Source organism: Hippichthys cyanospilos, chromosome 18, assembly GCF_059441005.1.
Source record: "Hippichthys cyanospilos isolate Australia breed blue-spotted pipefish chromosome 18, RoL_Hcya_1.0, whole genome shotgun sequence".
Classification (NCBI taxonomy): domain Eukaryota; kingdom Metazoa; phylum Chordata; class Actinopteri; order Syngnathiformes; family Syngnathidae; genus Hippichthys; species Hippichthys cyanospilos.
In genome coordinates this window covers 9824165-9846510 of record NC_142386.1, presented here as the reverse complement: position 1 = coordinate 9846510, position 22346 = coordinate 9824165, and the positions used below count along the sequence as shown (strand labels likewise).

Genomic DNA, 22346 nt, shown 5'->3' with positions numbered 1-22346 from the left:
TAGCTTCATGGTTTGTGAGACTTTGCTGAACAGCGCTCACGGACTTGTAACCAGCACATTGTGATAACAGTAGTTATATGTATCATTTGATATGATCAATTTATTGGTTGCATCAGCTTATTAGGCACATTGTCAGATTTTTAGAAAATTGAAGGCTTTTGGGTGCGCCTTATCGTACGGAAAATGCGGTATACCTTTTGACAGTATGTTTTCCTGTAACAACTGCCAAGGATGAGTCAGGACGAGCTGGGAACTGTGTATACTGTGTATAGTCATGTCTAATAATACCTCCAGAGTACTTTCGGCAAATAAAGGTTACTGGAAAGAATCCTTCCAATGCTGATTATTGGAAAATGGCCAAGGGAGGGAAGAGTGGAAAGGCTTTTATTGTACATGAAAGCAGGAAGACTGCAGTGACTGAATTGATTAATTTACTCCTTAAAGTGTCAAAGCAGAGGATTCAGTGATGGGGCGAACCATTTCAAATATTCAAAAGGGTGAATGTTCCTGGGAAAAACCTATTAATCACTGAGATTTTTTAGCTGCACGAATGAATTGCAGCATCGTGATTCCGCGCTCGCTTCCACAGAATCATTAGCTACCACCGTCGCTCATTCGGAAGAAACATGGCGGCTAATCAGCGGCTCTAATGGACACAGTTCATAACTGTCAATCTCTTTGGTCGAGAGACCCGCACGGGAAGAATGGGAGCATACCAACAATCACAGGTCACTTTTATTTCATGAACTAAGGTGATATATTCCACATCCATTACCTTACCTCCTAATTTAACGCTAAAGTATATTCAACCGCCACATTCTTGTACTTAGTGAAGCGAGGTGAGCTTCCTGTAATTAAGGCAACCTTATAGACGATGTTCCCGGGCGAGTGCACGTATGAATACCTGTGTTGTCGATGTTTCATCTTTATTAGCCGGAGTATGGTAAGCCTAGCTCTTCATGCACTAATCCCCAGCTAAAGAAACAGCTTTCAAGGAATTAACATCAAAAGTAAAGCTTTGCATGCCAACGGGGGAGCTTTCAATAGAGCCTGCTTCAACTATCTTCTAAGTATTTTCAGAGCCTCAGGGATAAAGTAGAAGTTAAGTTTAACTTGCTTGGTGCTCGTCTTCAAGTCTTTGACCTTGTTTTCAGGTTCCCTAATAATCCCGGAGATGCTTGAATCTCAACAGTGGTCGGTGCAGATCCATGGGGCGCTGCCAAGGGGGATTTTTTTTTCTTCTTCCTCCTTTTAGGGCTTCAGGGTGAAGCCTTGGTGAAAGAAAACAAAAACACCAAAAAATCATCGATACTGCATATTATGTAGCTGTATCAGTTGCATTGTCATTGGAATTTGAAAGATATACAGTATATGGAACAATTTAAGTAATTAAACAGAGGGAAATGTCCTGGGTTGGAAAAAAGTGAAAGCTAATATTTGTGTGAAGCTACATTTCCGATAGAGCTGCGTAAATTTGATAGCCAGCTAGTACAGTTAACTTGAAATTTTGCAAAAGTGGCAGAAAGCTGGATGAGTGGATGAAAAGACGTGTTTACAATAAGTACAATACTTATCAATTAATTGTATTTAAAAGCTAGGCCACTTATTTATTCATTTTTTGTCAGGTGCCTTAACCAGGTATGGAGGTTGTAGACCCACATTTAAGGAACCTATGTTGTGAGGCATGTGTATTTAAAAATAAATAAATAGATAAAAAGTAATTTAATCACAGAATGAAAAAAGGCAAACAAGCCACTAAAACGAACTAAAACCAAGTCAAGTCTAAATAAAATAAAGTAATAACCAAAAAAAAAGAAAAACAGGAACAACAAGAAAATAAAAAGACAGACTGGGTAGAAGACAATGACCCAACAAGAACTGAAAGGAAATGATGAGAAAACAATGAACACCTGGACAAGATATAAGTGGTGCAGGGAGCTCATTGGCTGACAGAAGAGAACAGGTTGATGTGAACAGGTGAACACAATCAAATCACAGAACATGACAAAAATAACACCAAACTAGAAACTGAACTAACACCAACACAAAACATAGGACATAACATTTGTATCTGTAAAATTTAATATATTTTATATCGTACATATATTTTTTAGTATATTCTTATAGTATTTTAGTATAGTTTTCACGTACAATTCATACTTTTAGAAACACATGACCATATAGCCCAGTCTTAATATCGAATATAAACATTTAACAAACAATAAAAATCTTTGCTATGTTACACTATGTGAACCATATTTTTCGGAGGATAAAGCACATTAAAAATCGCTTCATTTTCTCAAAAATCTTTAGTGCCTAATGTCAAATTGAAGTCGAGTAAGCTGCTGTTACTGGTTCATTTCCCTTAATGTGCAGTAATGTGGCCTATAACCTTGTGCACTCTATACTGTAGATGGATATTTCCAAAAATAGACCAGTTTATTGAGACTGCACCTTATAAAATGGGCCTTAAAGCCTAAAAAAATATGATAAATAATTATTTTGTAGTTTGTAACACTACTGCGCATAGCACTGAACAATTCTTTTGGGAGAAAGTAGTGAAGCAAAAACTGTGACACACAATTCCTTTAAACATGCAAATGTCAAGTTAAAAATTATTTCTAATTTAATCCACCTTGTTTATGGTAAATATCCTCCTATTAGATTTGCAATTGAGATTAATCATAATGCATGTGGTGTTATGATCAGTTCAATTCTACAGTGCACATACAGTACATAAAGTTAAAAATCACAAACCAGTGTTCTATGTACTGTAGTTAGTTTGTTTGAAGTGATGTTTCTGTCCGGTGACAATTGCTGGTCTCCCGTATTTTCCCTGAACACTTCAAGTCTTTCAAAGATTGAGCTAAGGGACAATGATGATGATTCACTTTTTTTCTTCGCCTCAGATTTGACTTTCTGGGAAATTGACGGAGTGTGGCAGTTTGTCTTGTAGCTTCGAGCAACAACACAACCTATGTCTCATATTTTGCGAGGTCCGGAAGGGATTCTCTGTGGTAATATGAATAGCTTGTCTAATCTGAATGTCCCATCAGGCTGTCATCAGAAAGTCTTTCTTTTTTCCTTCCAAATCTGTTGTCAACTTTCTTGACAGCAGGTTATTTAGGCCATTTATTTTTATTATCCAAAGCTCTGTGACACTCAACTTGGTGAAAGTGCAAAACACGTCATATAGTTTCCCTTTTCTTCAGTAGCTGCTCACCACTTATCGTGAAGCCTAACAGAGTAAAGTACAAAGGTAAGAGGAAAATATTTTAAACAATTTAAAATATTTCTATTATTCCACTGTCAGCAGTCCAGTTGGATTAGGTTACTGCATGTTAATTTCATTTTTTAGTTTTATGGCTTTTCTGCATGATGGTGACAATAAAAGAGAAAAGGCATGCCTCATTAGCATAGTCGTGATGTCATAGAGCACTGGTAAAGGGTAATGTAGCAGTTAGAATTGTACTTTAATCTCTCATGCTGAGACAAAAAGCCCGTCTTTGACCGTGCGCAAGAGACAGCATCTGCAAATCCACTCTTGACACATACTGTGCAAGTATGCTGGACACAGAAACAATCAGTTGAAAGAATCGGAATTCTAAACAGCAGGATTCAAAGAGCACACACACATTATGAAGCCACTTCACAAGGCAGTTTGCCACATGTTGCCCTGCTTGTCCTTGTTTTCTGTCACTTCATGTTTTATACTCACACTTTGCTAGCTTATTCACCTCTTTGTTGTGTGAAGTCTTAGTATTTTTCTGAAACACATTTTCATGCGTGTTGGAAATAATGTAGTGAATTCTGACCTGTTGGTTTTGTTTATACAAAAGATAAAAGATAAAAGTGCTATGTAAGTGTACCATTTATTTAAAGAGACATTCAGATTTAAAAAAGAAATGTTTAAGGTATTCATTTTATCCATTATGAGCACGTTTCAGATACTTGCCATCGGACTGTCATCATTTCTTGGCAAGAAGAAAGGCATTGCTGAAATAAAGGTAAATGATTACCATGTGGGGGGAGGACATATGGAAGAAGATACTTCGCTCAAAGTTTTTTTTTGTAGCAAATTTTGTTCGATGACGATGATCACTGAATACTGTATTCCATGGTTACGGTGACCAGGTTTAAAAAAAAAATAGGACAAGTTCAGCGCTTAGTTCACACTTAGCACACAATCCATGCCCTTTTTGGATCTTACAAGATGGGTTTTAAAACATGACTTCAAAAAAGCATCTTTTTTTTTTTTCTTTTGAAAAACACATTTATGCACATGCTAGTCAAAGAAACCTTCACTTGCCTGGCCTTCAGCAGGGGTCTTAAACTCTAGTCCTCGAGGGCCGAAAACCTGCATGTTTTCCATACTACTCTCTTAAACACACCTGATTCAAATTTTCAAGGTCCTGCAGAGCTTGCTGATGAGCTAATAATTGGATTCAGGTGAGTTAATGACAGAAGCATTAAAAACATGCAGGATTGTGGCCCTCGAGGACTGGAGTTTGAGACCCCTCTTCTAAGGATTACAGGTGATAACATTCGAAGAAAGTAAAAAGTTGCATTTTTTTAAAATTGGTTTATTAAATAAATTGTTATGGTAAATGTGTGTGACATGCACATGGTCCAAACAGTTGGCTTGATGGGATAAAAAAACGAATGCTGGAATTAGTAGCCTTCATAAAATTGGTTAAAACGATGAGCAAATCCATGAGGACCTGAGACCCCGGACCACAAGGCTAAAAATCAGAACGCCCCCCCGTTAAAACGGGACATCTGGTCAAGCTATTTAATGGTGGAGCTCTCCCTACTTCCAAGCTGGCAGAAAAATAGTGCTTATAGATATTGGCATTGCCAACAATGCTGCCGATGAAGTTTGAGATGTTGCTCCACATTTCACAGAAGACAATGAACTCTCCCAGAGAATACAGGAAACAAACACTTGCACAGGAGATGAGTTGATACACACCAATGTGCACTGGGGTAAAAACAGCCCTGAATAGTAGTGATTTAATGAGAAGTGGAGGGGCCTGACAGGCACGTCTCTCATTAGACAGACAGAGTTTTAATTAGAAGGAGCACAGTGGCACTGTAGGTGTTTACATTTAGAGAGAGAATCTATGCCACGAGCAGAGGGGATCACACTGTTCACACCTACACAGAACAGTATGAGATGAGGATGTAAAAAAAAAAAGGCACACGTCGAACAACTTCACTTAAGTAAGCACTGCAATGACTGCATTAATTAAATTTCACCCTTCACTTAAGTTGCAAACAGCCAGCAGGGTGTCATTTTGAAATGAACCTTTAAAATGCATGACAGGAAAAAGTAATTGCAAGTAGTTGTTGGAAAGGGGCTGGTCTTCATTTTTACCACAATGGAAACGCTCTTGTGCAAGGCATTAAAACCATTCGACTCTCAACTCGGATTCGACGTCTCCTCGCATTCCTGCATGTGTGTGGTGTGCAACATCATGTATAAGAAGCAGAGTGTAAAATGGAGTTTCCCTTGAGGGATCATAATGAGTATAATTCATGTAAAAATAAAATGCATCTGGAAACTGGAATCTTTTCAATTTGTAGTATTACCAAGACACCCCTAAGCAAATTGTAATGAAATATTGTCATAAATGTTTTATCCATATCCCTCGAGGGCCAGAATGTAAACACGCATCCCGAACACCGCTATGGTGTTGACAATTTGATTGTTTATATATAATTATTTATAAACTTAGTAAGTAATCATATTAAACCAGCATGAAATGCATTTCATTTAACATATTTTATGGATTACAAGGCACAATTGGAACTGCGCCATGTAAGATGTTGACCGGGTCGGTGGCTTTTTTCTGGGTCTAACAGACAATTGCGTGAGAAGGTGTGTTTCTGGAAGGTTACTTTCATTTTTTTCTACTAAACACTTCTCAATGAATCACAGTCACAAAGGGTCTTTTGCTTTAACTTGATAGACATCACAAATGTGGACGAACAACGGAATTGAGTGATCGAAGAAGAATCACAATTATTGTCAAGATATTTTGGAAAAAAGGTAAATTACCCTCCAGATCTCTGATTTTTTTTCTCCCAACAGCCTTAAAATTTAAATACTAGTCAAAGTGTATGGACATACAGTATGTGATTAGTCTTAAATGTTGTTGTAGTCACCATGGCAGTGAGTGAATTTAGCCAACTTGAAGCTTCCACATCTCGAGGAATTTACAAACTTGGTGTAAAAATGCAAATCTTTACCTCCTTTGCCGTTTCACAACAGAAGACGCAACCCATCTTACCTTGGAACTTGACCTGTCAAAATTAATGGATTAATCGACAACTAATCGTGTGCATTGTTTATGGCTGTAAAAATTGAATTCACTCACTTGCTGTATTGGTATGAGTTTTTTTTTCTTTTCTTTTCTGCCTCATAACCCGGTGTTCCCTACATTTCCAAAAATCTACTTTTTTGTGTTGACTGCGCCTTATGATCCTGTGCACCTTATGGTCTAAAAATGTGGTATATTTGATCAAAAATCGACAGTGAGCCTTTATGTATGGATGTCAAATTGAAGTTGGATAAAGTTTGATTGCACTAGTTTGTTTTTTTTCCTTGTGCCTTATAACCTGGTACGGCTTATAACCTGGTGCACACTAATCATATAAGGAAATTTCCCAAAATGGACCTGCTTATTATGACTATGACTTATGATAGAGTATGCCTTATCATTCGAAAAATATGGAATATCAAAATATATGAAATCTCGTTGACATCCAAATATATCCTTGGGAATGTACTCACTATAATTGGAATTGCATCAGAATAGTCTGATGGGACAGTACCTTATCTTTCCATGACTTTCCACAAAGTCCAATATTTCTGAAATGATTCAAGAAGAATAACCACATATCATCTCAAAAAGAGCCACAGTTTGTTCAGTGAGTTTGTTGTTGTTGCAAAACTCCATTAAATTTAAGTATGAACGTTTGACTTTCTGTATTGATGTTATGAGAAGATTATAAAATCCACTGTCATGAACCAAAACCTCAGTAATGTTGATGAATCCCAAAAGGGAATGGTAGGAAATATATATCCCGTCTTCCACTGTCCTATCATGATAGCGCTGCTCATTAGGCCACGCCTCATTGCATTCCCTCACTTTCAGGCTGCATGGTGACAGACGCTAGATGTTGCGATTAACGCTGTGCTGGGTGGAGGCAGCTAAATTATATTGATCACTTGTTAGATGTGTTGCCTCGTAACCATGGTAGCGGGTCTTAAAGATGTGAAGACACACTTCAGTGTTACTGCTCTTGCACCAAGGAATTCACTGCTGGTGCAAGCAGTCCTTGTCAGTGTTGTTGTGTACAATAATGCGATACCATTACAATTAACACAGCTCATTACGCATTCAGACACGAAGCGCAGCACGGCAGACTGGTATAATCACCGCTCGGTGGAGAAATAAAGCTGGAAAAAAAGCTGTTAATGTCTAATGGTTGTATTATGGGGAGAGCTGTATCACCGAATAATAGATAAATCTTACTCCTATTGTGGGAATCTTTTTTTGGAAGCTGCACAAAAATAAACATATACTTGGGTGTGGTGAGATAGTATCGGCTCCTTTGTTCTGACGAATGTAGTTTGTGCTTGAGCAAACATTTATACTTGGGTTCCACCAAGGACGATTGTCATTTCAGTACAATTCCAGTAGTTTTCCTAGAAATTTGACAATAGTGGACATGTTAACTATGTTTTTTTTTTTACTTTTTTGTATTTTTGAAAATCAATGACTTTATTTGTATCAACATTGAACAACACAGAAGTAATCCCGTAAGGAATATGTAAACTAAATGTATTGTACTATCGTCTTTAATTAAGGACCTTTTTTTTCCAGACCGATTTCAACACAAGTACTGTTGAGTAGTAGTCACAAGATAAAGATACCAAGTATCAATGTAACATGTGGTTTTGATATGCAATATTTTCCCATATTTTAATCAAATTAATGGCAGTTTGTATTTTGATTTCGTAATCGTAAAACTGCTTCGAGAGAGCAGCCAACTTTAGTATCAATTGCCATGTTCAGTATCGACACCTTAAAATAAGGCCAGGAGTCGCCCTATAAACTTGGTATAGGTACTAACCCATCCCTACAACTTTATTGAACCATAAGTTCAAATCTAAATGAACAGATCTATTTTTTTAAATATCAACATATAGAACACACTGCATTATGAAGTGCACCCGATTATGGGGTGCATTACTATTACAACCATTCAAAAATATTTACATTTCATTCAATTATTTGGCTAAAGGAGGGTCACAAAAAATGGTTGGTACTAAATGAATTAAGTGTTGAAGTAATACATTATGTTAGGCATTTACAGTATAAGTATTTTTAAGTAATCAAGCAATATAGATACTAAAGTAGTTGATTACTTTAATAATAATAGTACCGGTCAGTTTTAGATCCAAAGTAAAAATATGTGTTTGATATTAAATGAGAGCAAATAAGTGGAACTTTCTTCAACTTCAATTCTATATGCAGCTTTAAAAAGATTGTATTTTCATTCATATGGAATCACTTGTAAACAGATGGAAAGTACCATCTTTTTAGACCATAAGGTGAAAAGAAATGAAAAGGAGTTTGCAAGATAATAAACATAATTTTAAATTAGCAACATATTAAAAAAAAAAAAAAAAAAAAAAAAAAAGCCTTTCTCGCCAACTCTCTCTCGCTCTCTCTCACTCCCCCTCGTTAAATGGGCCATACTCGCACGAAGCACAGTGGTGGAATTAGGACAGTGAGAAAAGTTTTGTGTCGCCTGGAGAGCAAAAATCAAAAAGTGTGATTAAATATATTTTCTTTCTTTTGTTTTGTTTAGCCTTTTATTTTTACACTTAATAAATGTGACTGTACGGTGGAGCTGACTTAAGGCATTCGTAGCGAAATAAAAAAAAATGAGTGAGCTATGACTAATGAAAGCATTATTCATCCATTAATTAGTAGCAATACAAATTCTAACTGTTTTTGAACCTGTATAGTCTTCATCACCTTCCCTGTTCCTCGATAGGCAGTAAGGTTTAATAATGACAACTTTATTACTCCGATACTCTATTATTCATGGCTTCCTCTTGACACAGTTCCGAAGAGCGAGGGCCACAATTCAGTCCATGTGTCGGCTTAATTGTAAGTGTGCTGACAAGTGTGCTGGAAGTAGCCCAGACAGCTGGTGGAACAACTGTTTACCCCAATTTGTATATTTCCTATGTGTTAAATACAACCCCACCTGGAATTAAAAAGTGCAACATTACAGAGGAGTTTCTGATATACTAACAAAGTCTCTGAGTGTTTTTTTGCTTCATGGGTAGATTCAAAAGTTGAAATTTTGAAACATTTTGCGGCAAGCATTTTTGAATTTTGCAATTTTTTTCTCGCATTGTCGATGGAGGTTTTCAAGTAGGCCTACATCTGGCAAAAAGGGACAATATTAAATATCTACAACACAGCTCACGGCGAATGTAATCTTTCCATAGACCCTGCTATAACATTTTTGCTGAGGAATTATTCATGAACCTGGCACCAATATGATACATTTATAGCTCCTCTTTTGCAGTGATAGTGATAGCAAGTAAACAATGTTTAGTGATATCACTGTTAAACACCAAGTGAATGAAAATCCACATCAGGGCAGTGATTCGTCGCTAGATTGGGCCAACTGCAGTAAGAGACAGTCTGCCTTGTTCAACTTGCACGGTGCTTGCAGTACTTATTATAGGGAGGCAGGGAAGAGTAAAATGACCCATGCAGGATAGAGACATTTACTGATAGGGATGGGATGGGACGAGGTCTTTTTTCTTTCTTTTTTTAGCTTGTTGGGCCAGAAGTGCGATGATATACACAAACTTGTGCTTGTCAGTCCATGACATTATACTATAATAACTGCCAAATATTGTGAGAAAACCAGCCAATACTTCAAAACAATGTGTACAATAACACATAATGCATGACAAGAACAGCCTTGATACACTTTTATTTTTAAGTTTCTCCCAGCAGCATGATCGTGACAAACGTCGACTTGATCATGTTTTTCTTCCAGAGAGGGAACAGCTCCTGAAAGTCAAGTGTTCTGAAATCGCTTTCAATTGTCAATTCAGGGTGAAAAAAAAAAGAAAAAAAAGCAAGCATGTGATCAACGCATTGAGTACCCCTATTGTACACACATTTACAGTAAAACTCCTCTACAATGAAACCTGCATGCACAAAAACACCCTCCAGTATGAAAAAATATTCATGCATTGAAGCCTTTCCCTATTTTTTAATTCCCCCTACAAAGAAAAATCCCTGTTACATAATCCAAAATGTTTTTCTCTGCATTTGCTTTGCACTGAAGTTGACTACAGTGAAAACAAAGCCTGCAGCAAATATCCAGCTTGGTTTATGCATGACGCGCCGGCACACGTTTTACAGCACTTCATACTTGGTGCAGCTTTCTCCTGCAGTCAGATGATATTTTCCCATACTATAGGTGGCGGTAAATGGAGTCTACAGCATACAAACAACAACACTCAATAACAGAGGTAGAGAATCCTAGTAGATTCAAACGACCTAAATTTTTCGAAGTGTTTTTTAACAGACTCATCTCTCTCCAACGTGGTGCTCGCCAGGAGTTATTTATGGTATTTAGGTCACGGTAGTCCTTTTCAGCACAATCATAAAGGTTTTTGTACCGACGAACTTCCATATGCATTAGTTCGTCCACCATGTTTTTCGCTCGTAAAGAATTTCTGGAAGGTACGCCTTGCGGAATATCTGGCCCGCGTGAACTCCCCGCAGATGGCCGTGGTTGACGAAATAATGTCATTTGACGTGTGGAGTTCACATTTGTGTCAAGCTTATACAAAGCTTAACACTTAACGACAGTCATAAAAGTAATAAAGGATGAAGGAAGCAAAGTGAAATAACAGAAGATATGGCAATTTCTGTCTTTCTTTATTTCAATGTAGGCTAGTTGGATGGTTTTGTTTTTAACTTCAGTCAGACTGTAGATTCCACAACATGTTTTTTATGTGCACGTCTGAGACATAAATTTCCTACAGTGAAAAGTTCCCTGTTGTAAAAAATATCTGTCTACAAACATGATCTTGTTGTTGAGGATTTCTACTGTATTATTGGAACCCACTGGCGCAAGGGGCTGCTGAAGTACTCAGATCATGGTTTTTTTTCTCAAGGACACCATAGCTGTGTGCCTGTCTAAAAATGCAAGGGTAGTACTCTATTTCTTTAGTAGACGGAAATTTGCCGCAGAGTGTGCTTCTCAAACTGATTATCATCTTGTGCAGTGTACGGTTGTTGTTCAAGATGTCCAGCAGGTTTTGGAGAGCCCTTTCCTCTGCAACACATGTTAAGTGTTCTTCCCTTGCTCCGATAACAGGGCCAGCTAACCTCAGCAGCTTGTACAGGTATGTAGCCTCCATTTGTCTAATAGTGTGTCCCCCAGCACACAATAGAAGAGGACACTTGGGAAAGCAGTCTGATAAAACATCTGGAGCAGTTTTTGACATATGTTGAAGTACCCAGGTCTCCTCAGGAAATAGAGCATATTTTGTCCCTTTGTGTTCATTGGATCTGTGCTTGTAGACAAGTCCAGGATGTTATCAAAATTCAAGGCACATGTATTTGTAGATCTTTGTGTTTTTCTTCATTTGAATCTTTAATTGTTTCTGTCACACATGCGGCAGTTTGGATCCAGAGAGCGACAGGACCCAGAAGTGGAAAAGCCTAGTTTTTATACACAAAAAGCCAATTTAACCAAAGGAGCGTATCAGAAACTAGATCTGGAAATCAAAACTCGAACTGATTTTTTGCAAGGCTGGCTGTCATCGATCACTTACTGGAAATGTTGCTGGGTCATTAGAACCATCAAAATAATATATTCTTCTTAATATGTGAATTGAAATTGCGCTCCATGATTTCCCAAGATGCTTCTTTTTAAACTATACATCTTAAACAAGTTGGGCTGAAATGGTTTTGTTGCACTAAGAAAGAAGACTTCCATTGAGCAGCACAATAATAATGCTTATATTGTGTAACATGGCACATAACATTGACACAAATAGTCTTTATTTGTGTTGCTTATTACATTTCGAAAAAGAGCTCATTATATAAAATGGCATCGCATTATTTTTGGGACTGAGTATGTAAAACTGAAAAACGTCAAACTATACCCTTTTGAGACTAATCTGGTGCGACAAGATTTGAACAGACATTCCCTTAACTCCTACCAAGAGTGCAAGAAGCAAGAACATCCAACAACATATCTGGTAGTGGTCATAGACTACTTTGCAAATCCTAGATGAAACAAAAGAAAAACAATCTCTTAACCTGAAATAAAACAACTCTACCATTATTATCATGTTGAATATAAAACATAGCATCTGCAATTCAACATTTGAATATGCCCTTTTAATGGGTCACAGTATTATGTTTGTTTCTGTGACAAAAGCTGCGACTAGAAGGTAAAGGTGCCCTTGGAATAAAGTTTCTCTAAAAAGTCAACCACAGAATAGAAAATGAGTTGAAGCAAATGCTAAGCAAAGGCTGCTTACATTTAAAACGTTTAATTCAAGCTTTATCATCACTTGTCAACATTTTTTTTTTTTATGCATTATCATAATACTGTGTTGTATTCCTGTGACTGAAAATGAGTGATCAAATTCCAGGTTTTTTTTTTTTTTTGTATTGCTGTTTCAAGCAGTTATTACTGGCATTCTTACCCTAATATTTTGTGCTAAGTGTAATATTTAGTGCATGAATGCAATTCCTTATAGAAAATCATTTATACCAGTGGTGAATTGTATGTTTTGGAATTTACTTTTTTTTTTTAATTTATTGAGGCATACTGTAAAAGCTTTTGATACAATATGGTGTTAATTGATCACACATTAGATTCCATTACCCTCATTAAATAAAACTGCACAACTCAGATATTTAAATATAGATTTTTTTATGATATACTGTATTTCTAGCAATCGAATGATCAATCAAAACTATATTCATAGAACACTTTTCACACAATGCTTTACAAATTATTATGATTATGATTATGATTATTATTATTGCACTATAAAGCAGATGTATTGGCTCAATAAGCACAAAGTTACAATGTGTACTATCAGTGGGCGATATGAAGCAAAAATAAGATTTGGAATTTTTTTCAGTGTCTAGATGTTAATTATTATGAACTGGGTTTAATCAAAGTGACAAATCAACAGTCATTTATCTGAAGTTGGTTCATTAAAATATGTTGAAATTATGTCCAAAATGTTCAGACAACAAAATCAAAATCCATTTTTACTGTAACCTTTTTCCTAGCTTGCGCAAAAAAAAAAAAATCTATTCATATCTTATGAATAGCTTGCTCAAATGCCACAACGAAATAGAAAATAACTATTGTAAACTAATGTTTACATCAAGTGTATCATTTGTGAGCTTTTGCTGAATTGTGATAACGCATGCGCCACATGCATGCATCCTCTTCACCGGTGTAAATCAACACCTTATTGAAGTGAAAAAAGACCATAAGTGCTCATTTTTCTCTTCAGACTACGCTGCTTGAGTGTTGCTCTGCTTCAGCTGTTTTCAGTTGTTATGGCAACCAAAGATATCGGACGCATTGGGCCTAAGTGGTGGTGTATTGAGACAGGATGGCCACTTTGAAACGGTAGTGTGACTAAAAAGAAAAAATGGCCAATGCTCTGATTTCTGATCATTGAGGTAACACGACAGAAGCATGTCACAGACATGCTTAGAGGACATTTGGGAATTGTTTAAATTGTTTTAAATTATGTATAATATTGTATGTCAAATCAATCAGTTCATTGTGTGTGTAAGTTTGCACCAATTAAAACAAACAAATTGCATTGTGTCGAGAAGCCAGATTTCAACAACAGCAGCAGATACTAAGGCAGGTATCCTTGTTTTGTACGATTGTTTCACATGACTGTCATGATTCTTCACGCTCACTGGTCCCTTTTTCTGAAATGTTTATTTTTTTTTTCCTCCCCTGATGATCCTGCATTTTAATTAGCCATTGATTCAGCTCATCAACCACTATTGTCAGATTTGAAAGCCATGTTGAGAGTCACATACCCCTTTTGTTCCACTTCACCATCCTCAATATCTCATACTGTTTTGTTTTTGGCTTGATAAAACATTTACCAGACGGAGTAGCCTGTTTGGCAGGTCTGTTGCTTTGTAGCATTCTATTTATTTATTTTTTTTAGCTTTGTCACAGTTTTTTTTTTTTTTTTTTTTATTCAGTAGGGAACAAACAAGTCCTAATAAAATCTATGCTCCTGGAAATATTTTTTTTCGGGAACTTCTGCAGCTTTACTTTTACGGTCATCTTGATGTCGTCATCATCTTCTTTGTAATTTGCATTTAAAGAGGCAGTACCACGGGAGTTCAATTTTTGGAGATCTCAACTATATTACAATGTTGATTTATCACCTTAAACACCCCGAAAGAGTTATTCCTCTTCATCGATGCTTTTCCACGCATTCTCTTCTTAATCTGCACACTGAAAAGCGTTCCTGCCCATGCAGATAAAGTTGACTTACGAGAGGCCTGATGACAATAGCAAGTTTTCGTACAAGAGTAAATGTGCGCCAACCTTATCCATGTCTTTTCGTTTCATTTTGGTACCAGAGGAGAGATCTTGCTCGACATGGCCAAGTGAGGCTTAGGTTTAGAGTTAGAACAACAGCGAAGAGGGGAGTGTGTGGGAACACACAGCTAGACAATCAACATTAGTAGTAAATAACGGTTTTTACGAATATCGGTTTCCAATGAGAGCAATGTGATAGGAGGAATGGCTCTTTTTGAGCATGGTCATTTGACACTGATTTGCATTTTAATGTCAGCAAAAAAGCCTGTTTTGGCTCCTTCATTCACTCCAATGGTGTAGTCGCTAGTGCGCCGCAAATTATGTGAGGATAAGCAGTCAAGATGATGGATGGATGTTTCGTGGCCAGCCACCATTGACCGACATCATGAAGGGGGTGAGGCAGTCACATGGTGAGCAGTGGGGCTTCAGTATACAAGATATTTTACTTGCTGGTAAGGAAATATTGGTAACATAAAACTCCTGTTTAATAAGAAATCATTGTGAAAAATGTAATGTATATGCATGTATTTCAGTGTGTAAAGTTTAAAATATCGTTATATGAGCCCTTTAAAATACTGTATTTCTCCAATGCCATTGTCTGACACATCTGTAACACTTTTTGTTTACAAGTCACAAGCAAATGGCAATGTGTGAAGCTAACCCAACAATGTATATCGATCTTCACTCAGTGCTCATCTCTGTTGCTTACACGCACAGATGGGCCTCATGTCACTCACTGACCAAGGGATTTGTGCAAAAAACATGCGACTCTTGAATGCAAACCCTCATATAGCACGTTTTAGATTTGATGTGCCATGCTCAACCTGGACAACTATCAATGTCCGCCTTTCTCTATGATTTCCAGTATGAACATTTGATTCCATTTTTTTTTTTTTTTTTTAGACTATAGGGCACTGTTAGTCAAAAATCAACAGTATACCTTATAATCAGGTGCCTCTCATTAATGGACACTGAATTGGAGCTGAACAAATGTAGACCCTTTTGCTGTACTGATGTTTTCCTCAATATGCAGGTATACTGAGTTAGAAGGTGCACCTAATATATATTATAAGGCTCAGTTTATAACTCTGTGCGAGTGATAACTCAGCGTGCTTTATAAATGGAAATTTTCAAAGATAGGCCTATTCATTGAGATTACACCACAATCCAGTATGCATTATAGTCCTCAAAAATGTGAAAACAAAAACACACGGTCTTTCAAAGTAACCTGTCAATGAGCCCAACACACCCACAACACTGCAGATAATTTCCGGATCCACAACACAAGCTAATTTCACAATCAAGTTGGAAAATCTCTATTGAATTCACGTCTCATGAAAACTCCACAATCCAGAAATTAGAGCTGCCATTGGACTTAGCAGAATCATGCCCCTATTATGGCTGCGCCACTTTTCACCGATTACGAATGGTGGCTGAGACGCCGAGATGGAAGAATGAATGCGAATGGAGAATTTGCAGCATGGCGACAATGGAAAAAAAATATTTAGAAGATGCCGGTAATGTGAGTTTGAGTATATCCTGTACCATCTGTCCTTCAGATCATTTTGGTCATCGTCCTCATTGGAGTTAAGAGAAAGCTAGAGCCTACGCATAATGACTTCAGCCAAAAGGAGGGGTACAAACAACGATTAACAGCAACATTCACACCTGAGGGAAATTTACAGTCTTCAATTAATCAATGAAGAACTGAGATGTGCCAATGAAAATCTGCATCTCCTAACAAGTTGGCAGCGATGTTAGGAAAATCCCAATATACCACCACTTGTGGATATTTATGATTCCTCTCCTCTCTGACATCCTTTAAGAAAATATATTGCCAAAAACAAATGTTTTAATTTTAAAAGAATTAAAACAGAGAGTGAAAGCACAACAAATCTGCTAGACTTGTTAATGCTTTGAGGCATATTGAAATTACCTTGACGGAGGTGGGCTTTTTGTTTTCTTCACTGACCATCAGAAATAGTGGCAATTGGAACAGGACATATTTTGCAATTGGACAAAGTGTCATTTATTCGTCTTGAAGGGATAGTGTGTATTTTTTTAGTGGATGGTGAAGGGATAGTGTGTAATTCATTGATTAATCTAGTTAACCTAATCTAGTTTGTCTAATGTTGTCATATTTGCACCTACCGTGGTTTCTGACTCCAACCTGCATTTTAAATACTGTTATTTTCTTAAAATATTGATCTCATCATCGTTTAAGCTACCCAGCATTCGCCAACATTTGCCAGAGGTTTCAAAATGTTCCTGCACTATTTTTGAACATGTTTACCATTCCCTTGCAACGAGCAGTCCAGGCGAAAGTCTAGTGAATTCTGGTGACAGTTTGGTGAACATCTGCAAACTTGAATACGGATAGTTATCGGCATTGCAAATACTCAGTTTATAGGAGCTTTATGGTTAAAAAAATACTTATTTACACGCATAACCAAAATATGCATACCATCACTACAAATGTATGACATTGAATTCAAAAGGTGTCAACCACCAGTATGTGGAGTTTTGTGAGAAATGTGCATTCCACAGAAATCTGTGTGGAACTAGTGAGGATAAGCGGCTATAGAAGATGAATGGATGGATGGAAATATACAGTATGTATGTATCACACTTTGGATGTGAATTTAGCTTCCTGAGGCTTTATTACGACGGTAACGTGTGCGGCTCATCTAACTTTGTAGGAGCATGGATTTGATCATTCTGTCTTCAATATATCTGAATAAAAACCATTTGATCACAATCAAGACTGAACAAAGGTTTAGATTTGGAGCCGTAGTATCAGTAGAAAAGTGAAAAAGATTGATTGTTGCTCAGCAACCAAGCTTGTATCTTGCAACACATGAGCGAGTCTCTACCAGGTAAAAAAAAATGTTGGAAATCTAATTCACAGTGCCACTATGACAACTTATTGTTGGTGTTCAGTGCTTTCAAACTCCATTTTCCAATTGACATGTGAAAAGGATGTATTTATTATAGAAGTTAGCAAATGGTTAAAAAAACACTTAGATGTACTGATCTGGACTTTTTACTAATATATACCGTAGATTACAATGACACACACACCCACACAAACACACACACACGTGAGTCAAAATGAAATAAAAACTATAATGAAAAATTCAAAACTAATATAACCCCGGTGAGAACAAATGAACACTGTCAACTCTGCAGGAATTGCGTAAAGGTCAGAATTTAGTCCTTGCCTCCAGTGGCCATTTTCTTATGTGGGTAAAACAAGGACGTGTTGAGTAAAAAGCTCTTCGTCTTGATAAAGATGAGAAAAGGTATCGGCAGGGAACTCTGCAACTAAAGGAGTATTGTGGGGTCAATGTCTTGCTTGTTGACATTTATCCAGACAGTAATAGGCTTAAAGGGGGACTTAAACCACAGTGTCGATAATTAACTGTTAATTACAATTTACAATTTACAATTGGTATATCTGAGGTAGGCATTTTACGTTTTTTGTCGCTGGTCCATCAGTCGTCAATGCTCCACTCCCCCTTCTGTTATCATCGGGCCACCATTTTTTAAAGCCAAAAACTGCAATAATCGGCCCGTCGCTTCCTTAGCCAATTGTCGGTTCATTGCTCACTTATGTCATCTTCATCATCATCATGATTATAGCCACTCCCAAAAGATGCGTTTGAACTAATAATTTATATCAATGCCTGGAGTGTGTTTCTTTGGCACCGGATTCAAAAAGCAATCATGTCCACATTGAATTATACGTGAAAAGCAAGGTTTTGCTAATCTTCATTTATGATGATGCCTTTTAATTAATTTATGACTGTCAAACTTGGATTTTCTGGCTAAGAGCATTGTCATTTTGCAATGTGCCCATTGGTTACTGGAATGACCATCTTGTTGCCCGCATTACAGAAAGCTTTGCTCAACTATGTGCATGCGATTAATTCATTCAAATCATTTAAAAGTTAACAAAAACATCCAATACTTTAATCTTAAACTGTGTTTTTACATTAGGCCTGCACAATGAACATGCTGAGCAAGACTGCAGACAGTATGCATTTCATTTCATGAAACTATGGCTGAAAAGCAGCACAAACACTGACCTCCCAGCCATCCCAAGTGGCTACTTTCAATGAGGAGAGGATTTTGCTCAGCACAATACATTAAGGACATTTTCTCTCTTAATAGTAGCTGCTGCATACTAATGCTTCAGTACTCAGCTAGTTATATCTAAGTGTGTGTATTTATGTACACAAAGTTTACCCTTCCATCCATTTTCTATAGCCACTTATCATCACTATAGGGTCGCTGGTTTGCTTGTGCCTATCCCAGTCGTCTTCAGGCGGGAGGTGGGGGACACCCTTGACTGGTTGCCGGCCAGTGGCTGGGGACACAAAGACGAACAACCATTCACACTCACAATTACACTTAAGGGCAATTTGGCTTGTCTAAGATACCAACAATGCACCTGCATGAGCAAGGGGAGAACATGCAAATCTCAAAGTAGAATTTCGGGGCGAGCTGGAATTGAACCTGGAACTTCTGAACTGTGAGGCAGATATGCTAGCCAGTCTTCTACTGTGCCAATATATGGCAGTTGAATCTTTTTTCAGGAAGTTGGAACATTTAACTGGGTGAGGTCAAAATGCTAAACAAAAATTAACTAGTGACAGTTGCTGACGATTACAACAAAAGATTAAAACGACAGACAAAAACTATTGCTTCATCTGTCTTATTCCATCATTTTTAAAATGGTTTCCACATTCGACGGTCTGTAAGTTCTGAAAAACTGCCCACCTCTATTGCATTCAAATGCACTATACATGCAAACAAACAACCAAAAAAAAAAAGACTGTCTTCTTATGTGCGATGTCTTAGACCAATTTGTTTGCTGTCACATTTGTAATCAAAAGGACACCCATGGGTATCTCTTATCTGATGCCTGACTTCCGAAAGCTTTGTGCAGACTAAAAGGCTTGGAAAAGTCAACCATTTAGTTCAGCTCAGAGATTTGGGGTGGCTCTTTGTTTGTGGGTGCTCAAAGGCTTAGAAAGGGCAAATGCTTATCATAGACCAAAAGACCTTTAAGGCTTTAAGGCCACCTGCTCACAAAATTAAATCGGTTTTGTGACTGTGCTGCTGCTGGTGATTAATGCTCTAGCAAGTGGACACGAAAACAGCCGCTCAGTTTTAAAATGATGTTGTCCTTTTCTATCTTCGAGCTTTAATTAGCTAATATTTACTAAGTTTGAAAAGTCACTACAACTTTAACCAGGAATGACAGTCTGTTTTTCTTTCTGAGCTCTTCCCCGCCAGCTGTTTATTTTGCCTGGAATTTAATATGTAATTTATGAATAATGAGACATGAGTTCAGGATCTTTTTTTGTCAATTGGATATTTTCATTCCCTCATCAATTCTGTCGGGGCTTGATATTTTCCTTTGATCATACTGATACCTAAGGTGCCCTCCTACCTGGTTGCTATGGGAACAGTTGTCACATGACATAGAGTGAGACAAACTTCGGATGATAGAGGCTTGGCTCCCCGGAGGTTGTCCGCTGCCCTCTCGATTCATCTGACACGGTTGCCTAGGAAACAAGACTGTGAGACAGGAAGCTGAGAGGAGATGTACAGTAAGTGCTTGTTTGTTTGTAAAAGAGAAAAGACACTTAGCGCCTTGGGGATGTGCTATTATTTTGAAGCTTAAAGTCACCGTCTCTATATGCCTGTCCTCTTTGTCAATCCTGATATTTAGCTGCTAGTAAGCGTGTATAAATGGCTATGGCTTTGAAATAACGCTACACCTTAGTATAAGATAAGTTCAAGCATTCATAACAGAAGCAGCTGCTTTACTTGAAATGACAGTAATCCCCTTTTCTCTTCAACTTGGCGCAATGATTAAACTTTGAGCTAAGAAATACATCCTTTTTTGTTCTGTTTTCACCGATTTAAGATGCAAAATGACCCTCTTGTCTTTTAACTATAGCTTTTGTGGGTCAACTGTAGCATTCCCACAATTTATCTCGCTCCTCTGTTCATGAAACAAAAAGCTTTCACAGAAATGAGGTAACATTGTATCACACCAATGAACTGCCGTCTTCAAGTATTCCTATACGCATTTGACCCAGTTGTTTTAATTACTCACTTTCAAACCCACAGCTGAAAAAAGTAGCACAATGATGTTCTAGCACCAGTTAACAAAGGGTCTCCCTAACAATCAGCATTTGATCAAGACGCTCTCTTGCTCACAATCATGAAAGAGAATGCATTAACCTAATATCATAGACCGGGCTATGTTTTTGTTCAAAGCAAAGGAATACATTCCAAGAAATATTGCATACTCTCCTCACAAGAGAAAAAAAAAAAAATCTATATGCTGTCATTCTAGGTATCGCATAGTGAGCAATAGGCATGTTTACCCCTTTTGTCAGCGATTTTTATATTTGGTCATTTTATTTAACTCATTCAATCACATATTTGTAAGCATTCCAAGGTACTCAATGGACTAAACATTAAAGTAATTGATTACTTAAGGTAATTAAGTATGTACTGCAGTAAATGATTACTTTACAATCAGGTACTCATTTTAAACATTCCAATTTAGATAATAAAGTCCGAAAACTAAATTACTTTTGTACTAAATTATTTGAGGGTTATCTTACTTTAGATCAATGCTTCTCAATTATTTTTTTTTTTGTATCCCCCACAAGTAAAGAGAAGAAAAATTGCACTCAACCCACCCCCTGCGGTGGCTTTAAATTAGATCATTACAGTATATACAAAAATTGTATATACATATATTGTGACTACACCTTTTTCAACATGTACAAAAGAAGAAGGCCTTTTAAATAAACCTTTGGCAAATATTAACCTTACTTTTTATAGGTTTTGTACAAGTTACAGCCTATTCTGAATCAGAGAAAAAAATCGCATGAAGTGCATCAAAGTGCCTTAAATTTAAAACAAAAAATGTCTCTCATTCAATCTAGAAACGTTTCTGTCCCAGTGATATATTTGATGCATAAAGAAAATGAATAAATAAATAAAAATACATGGAAATTGATCATTGAACACCAACAGCAATATTTTCAATATTTTAAACTGAAGAAAATGGTAAAACGTTGTGCAAATGTTTTTGACAGCAATTGAAAAATTCTCAACTCATATTTTGACAATAAGAGCACCATTGCACTACCTTGTGCCTTGAATGTGTAATTACATTACACAGTGCAAAAGCAAGCTCTTCTCAAAACAATTTACTTTACTTTAGGACTTGATTACATAAACAATCAGTTACTTTAGTACTACAGTGAAGTAATTAATTACATTATTACATAATTCCTTTCGGCCCAATCATTTTTGACCCTCCTTTAGCCAAATACTTAAACACATATAGTAAAATAATATAGAAAATAAGAACCTAGGATCAGATGTGTTTATTCTTGAACACAAAAGTATGTCTTGAATGTGTAAATAAAAGGTGGCAATACTCTTCTGCGCACACAGGTGCATTTTACTGGTGTTGCGTTGCATATTTAGCTATAATTATGCATTTTTGTTCCTCAATGAGCTCTGAAACATGACAGGTGAAAGAGATAAAGAGGAACAAAGACCTTACTTGCAGCCTGAAACAATAAATTGTACCATTGCCAGTGAAAGGTTAATAGCGGTTGCTTGGCCGTAAGGTCAGCAGG

At 37.0% G+C, this 22346-nt stretch overlaps 1 protein-coding gene and 1 long non-coding RNA gene across 3 annotated transcripts in view; one reads left to right on the top strand and one right to left on the bottom strand.

Annotated features, from left to right (window-relative positions):
• Positions 1–816: 816 nt before the first annotated feature.
• Positions 817–20926, bottom strand: LOC148408880 (uncharacterized). Of its 2 annotated transcripts, XR_015868645.1 has the most exons (4): positions 20798–20926; positions 20126–20240; positions 18916–19036; positions 817–1271 (listed from the first exon to the last, which is right to left on the bottom strand). It is a non-coding gene; the product is annotated as an uncharacterized LOC148408880 (long non-coding RNA). The 2 variants fall into 2 exon arrangements; XR_015868644.1 differs by lacking the exon at positions 817–1271 and having other exon boundaries at positions 17674–19036.
• The window catches only part of pcdh1a (protocadherin 1a), a 134567-nt gene continuing 132396 nt past the window's right edge, over positions 20176–22346 (top strand). Inside the window, exon 1 of the mRNA XM_088441600.1 lies at positions 20176–20285. Coding sequence (XP_088297726.1) covers positions 20279–20285 — 7 coding nt within the window. The 5' untranslated portion in view covers positions 20176–20278. The remainder of the gene's footprint in view (positions 20286–22346) is intronic.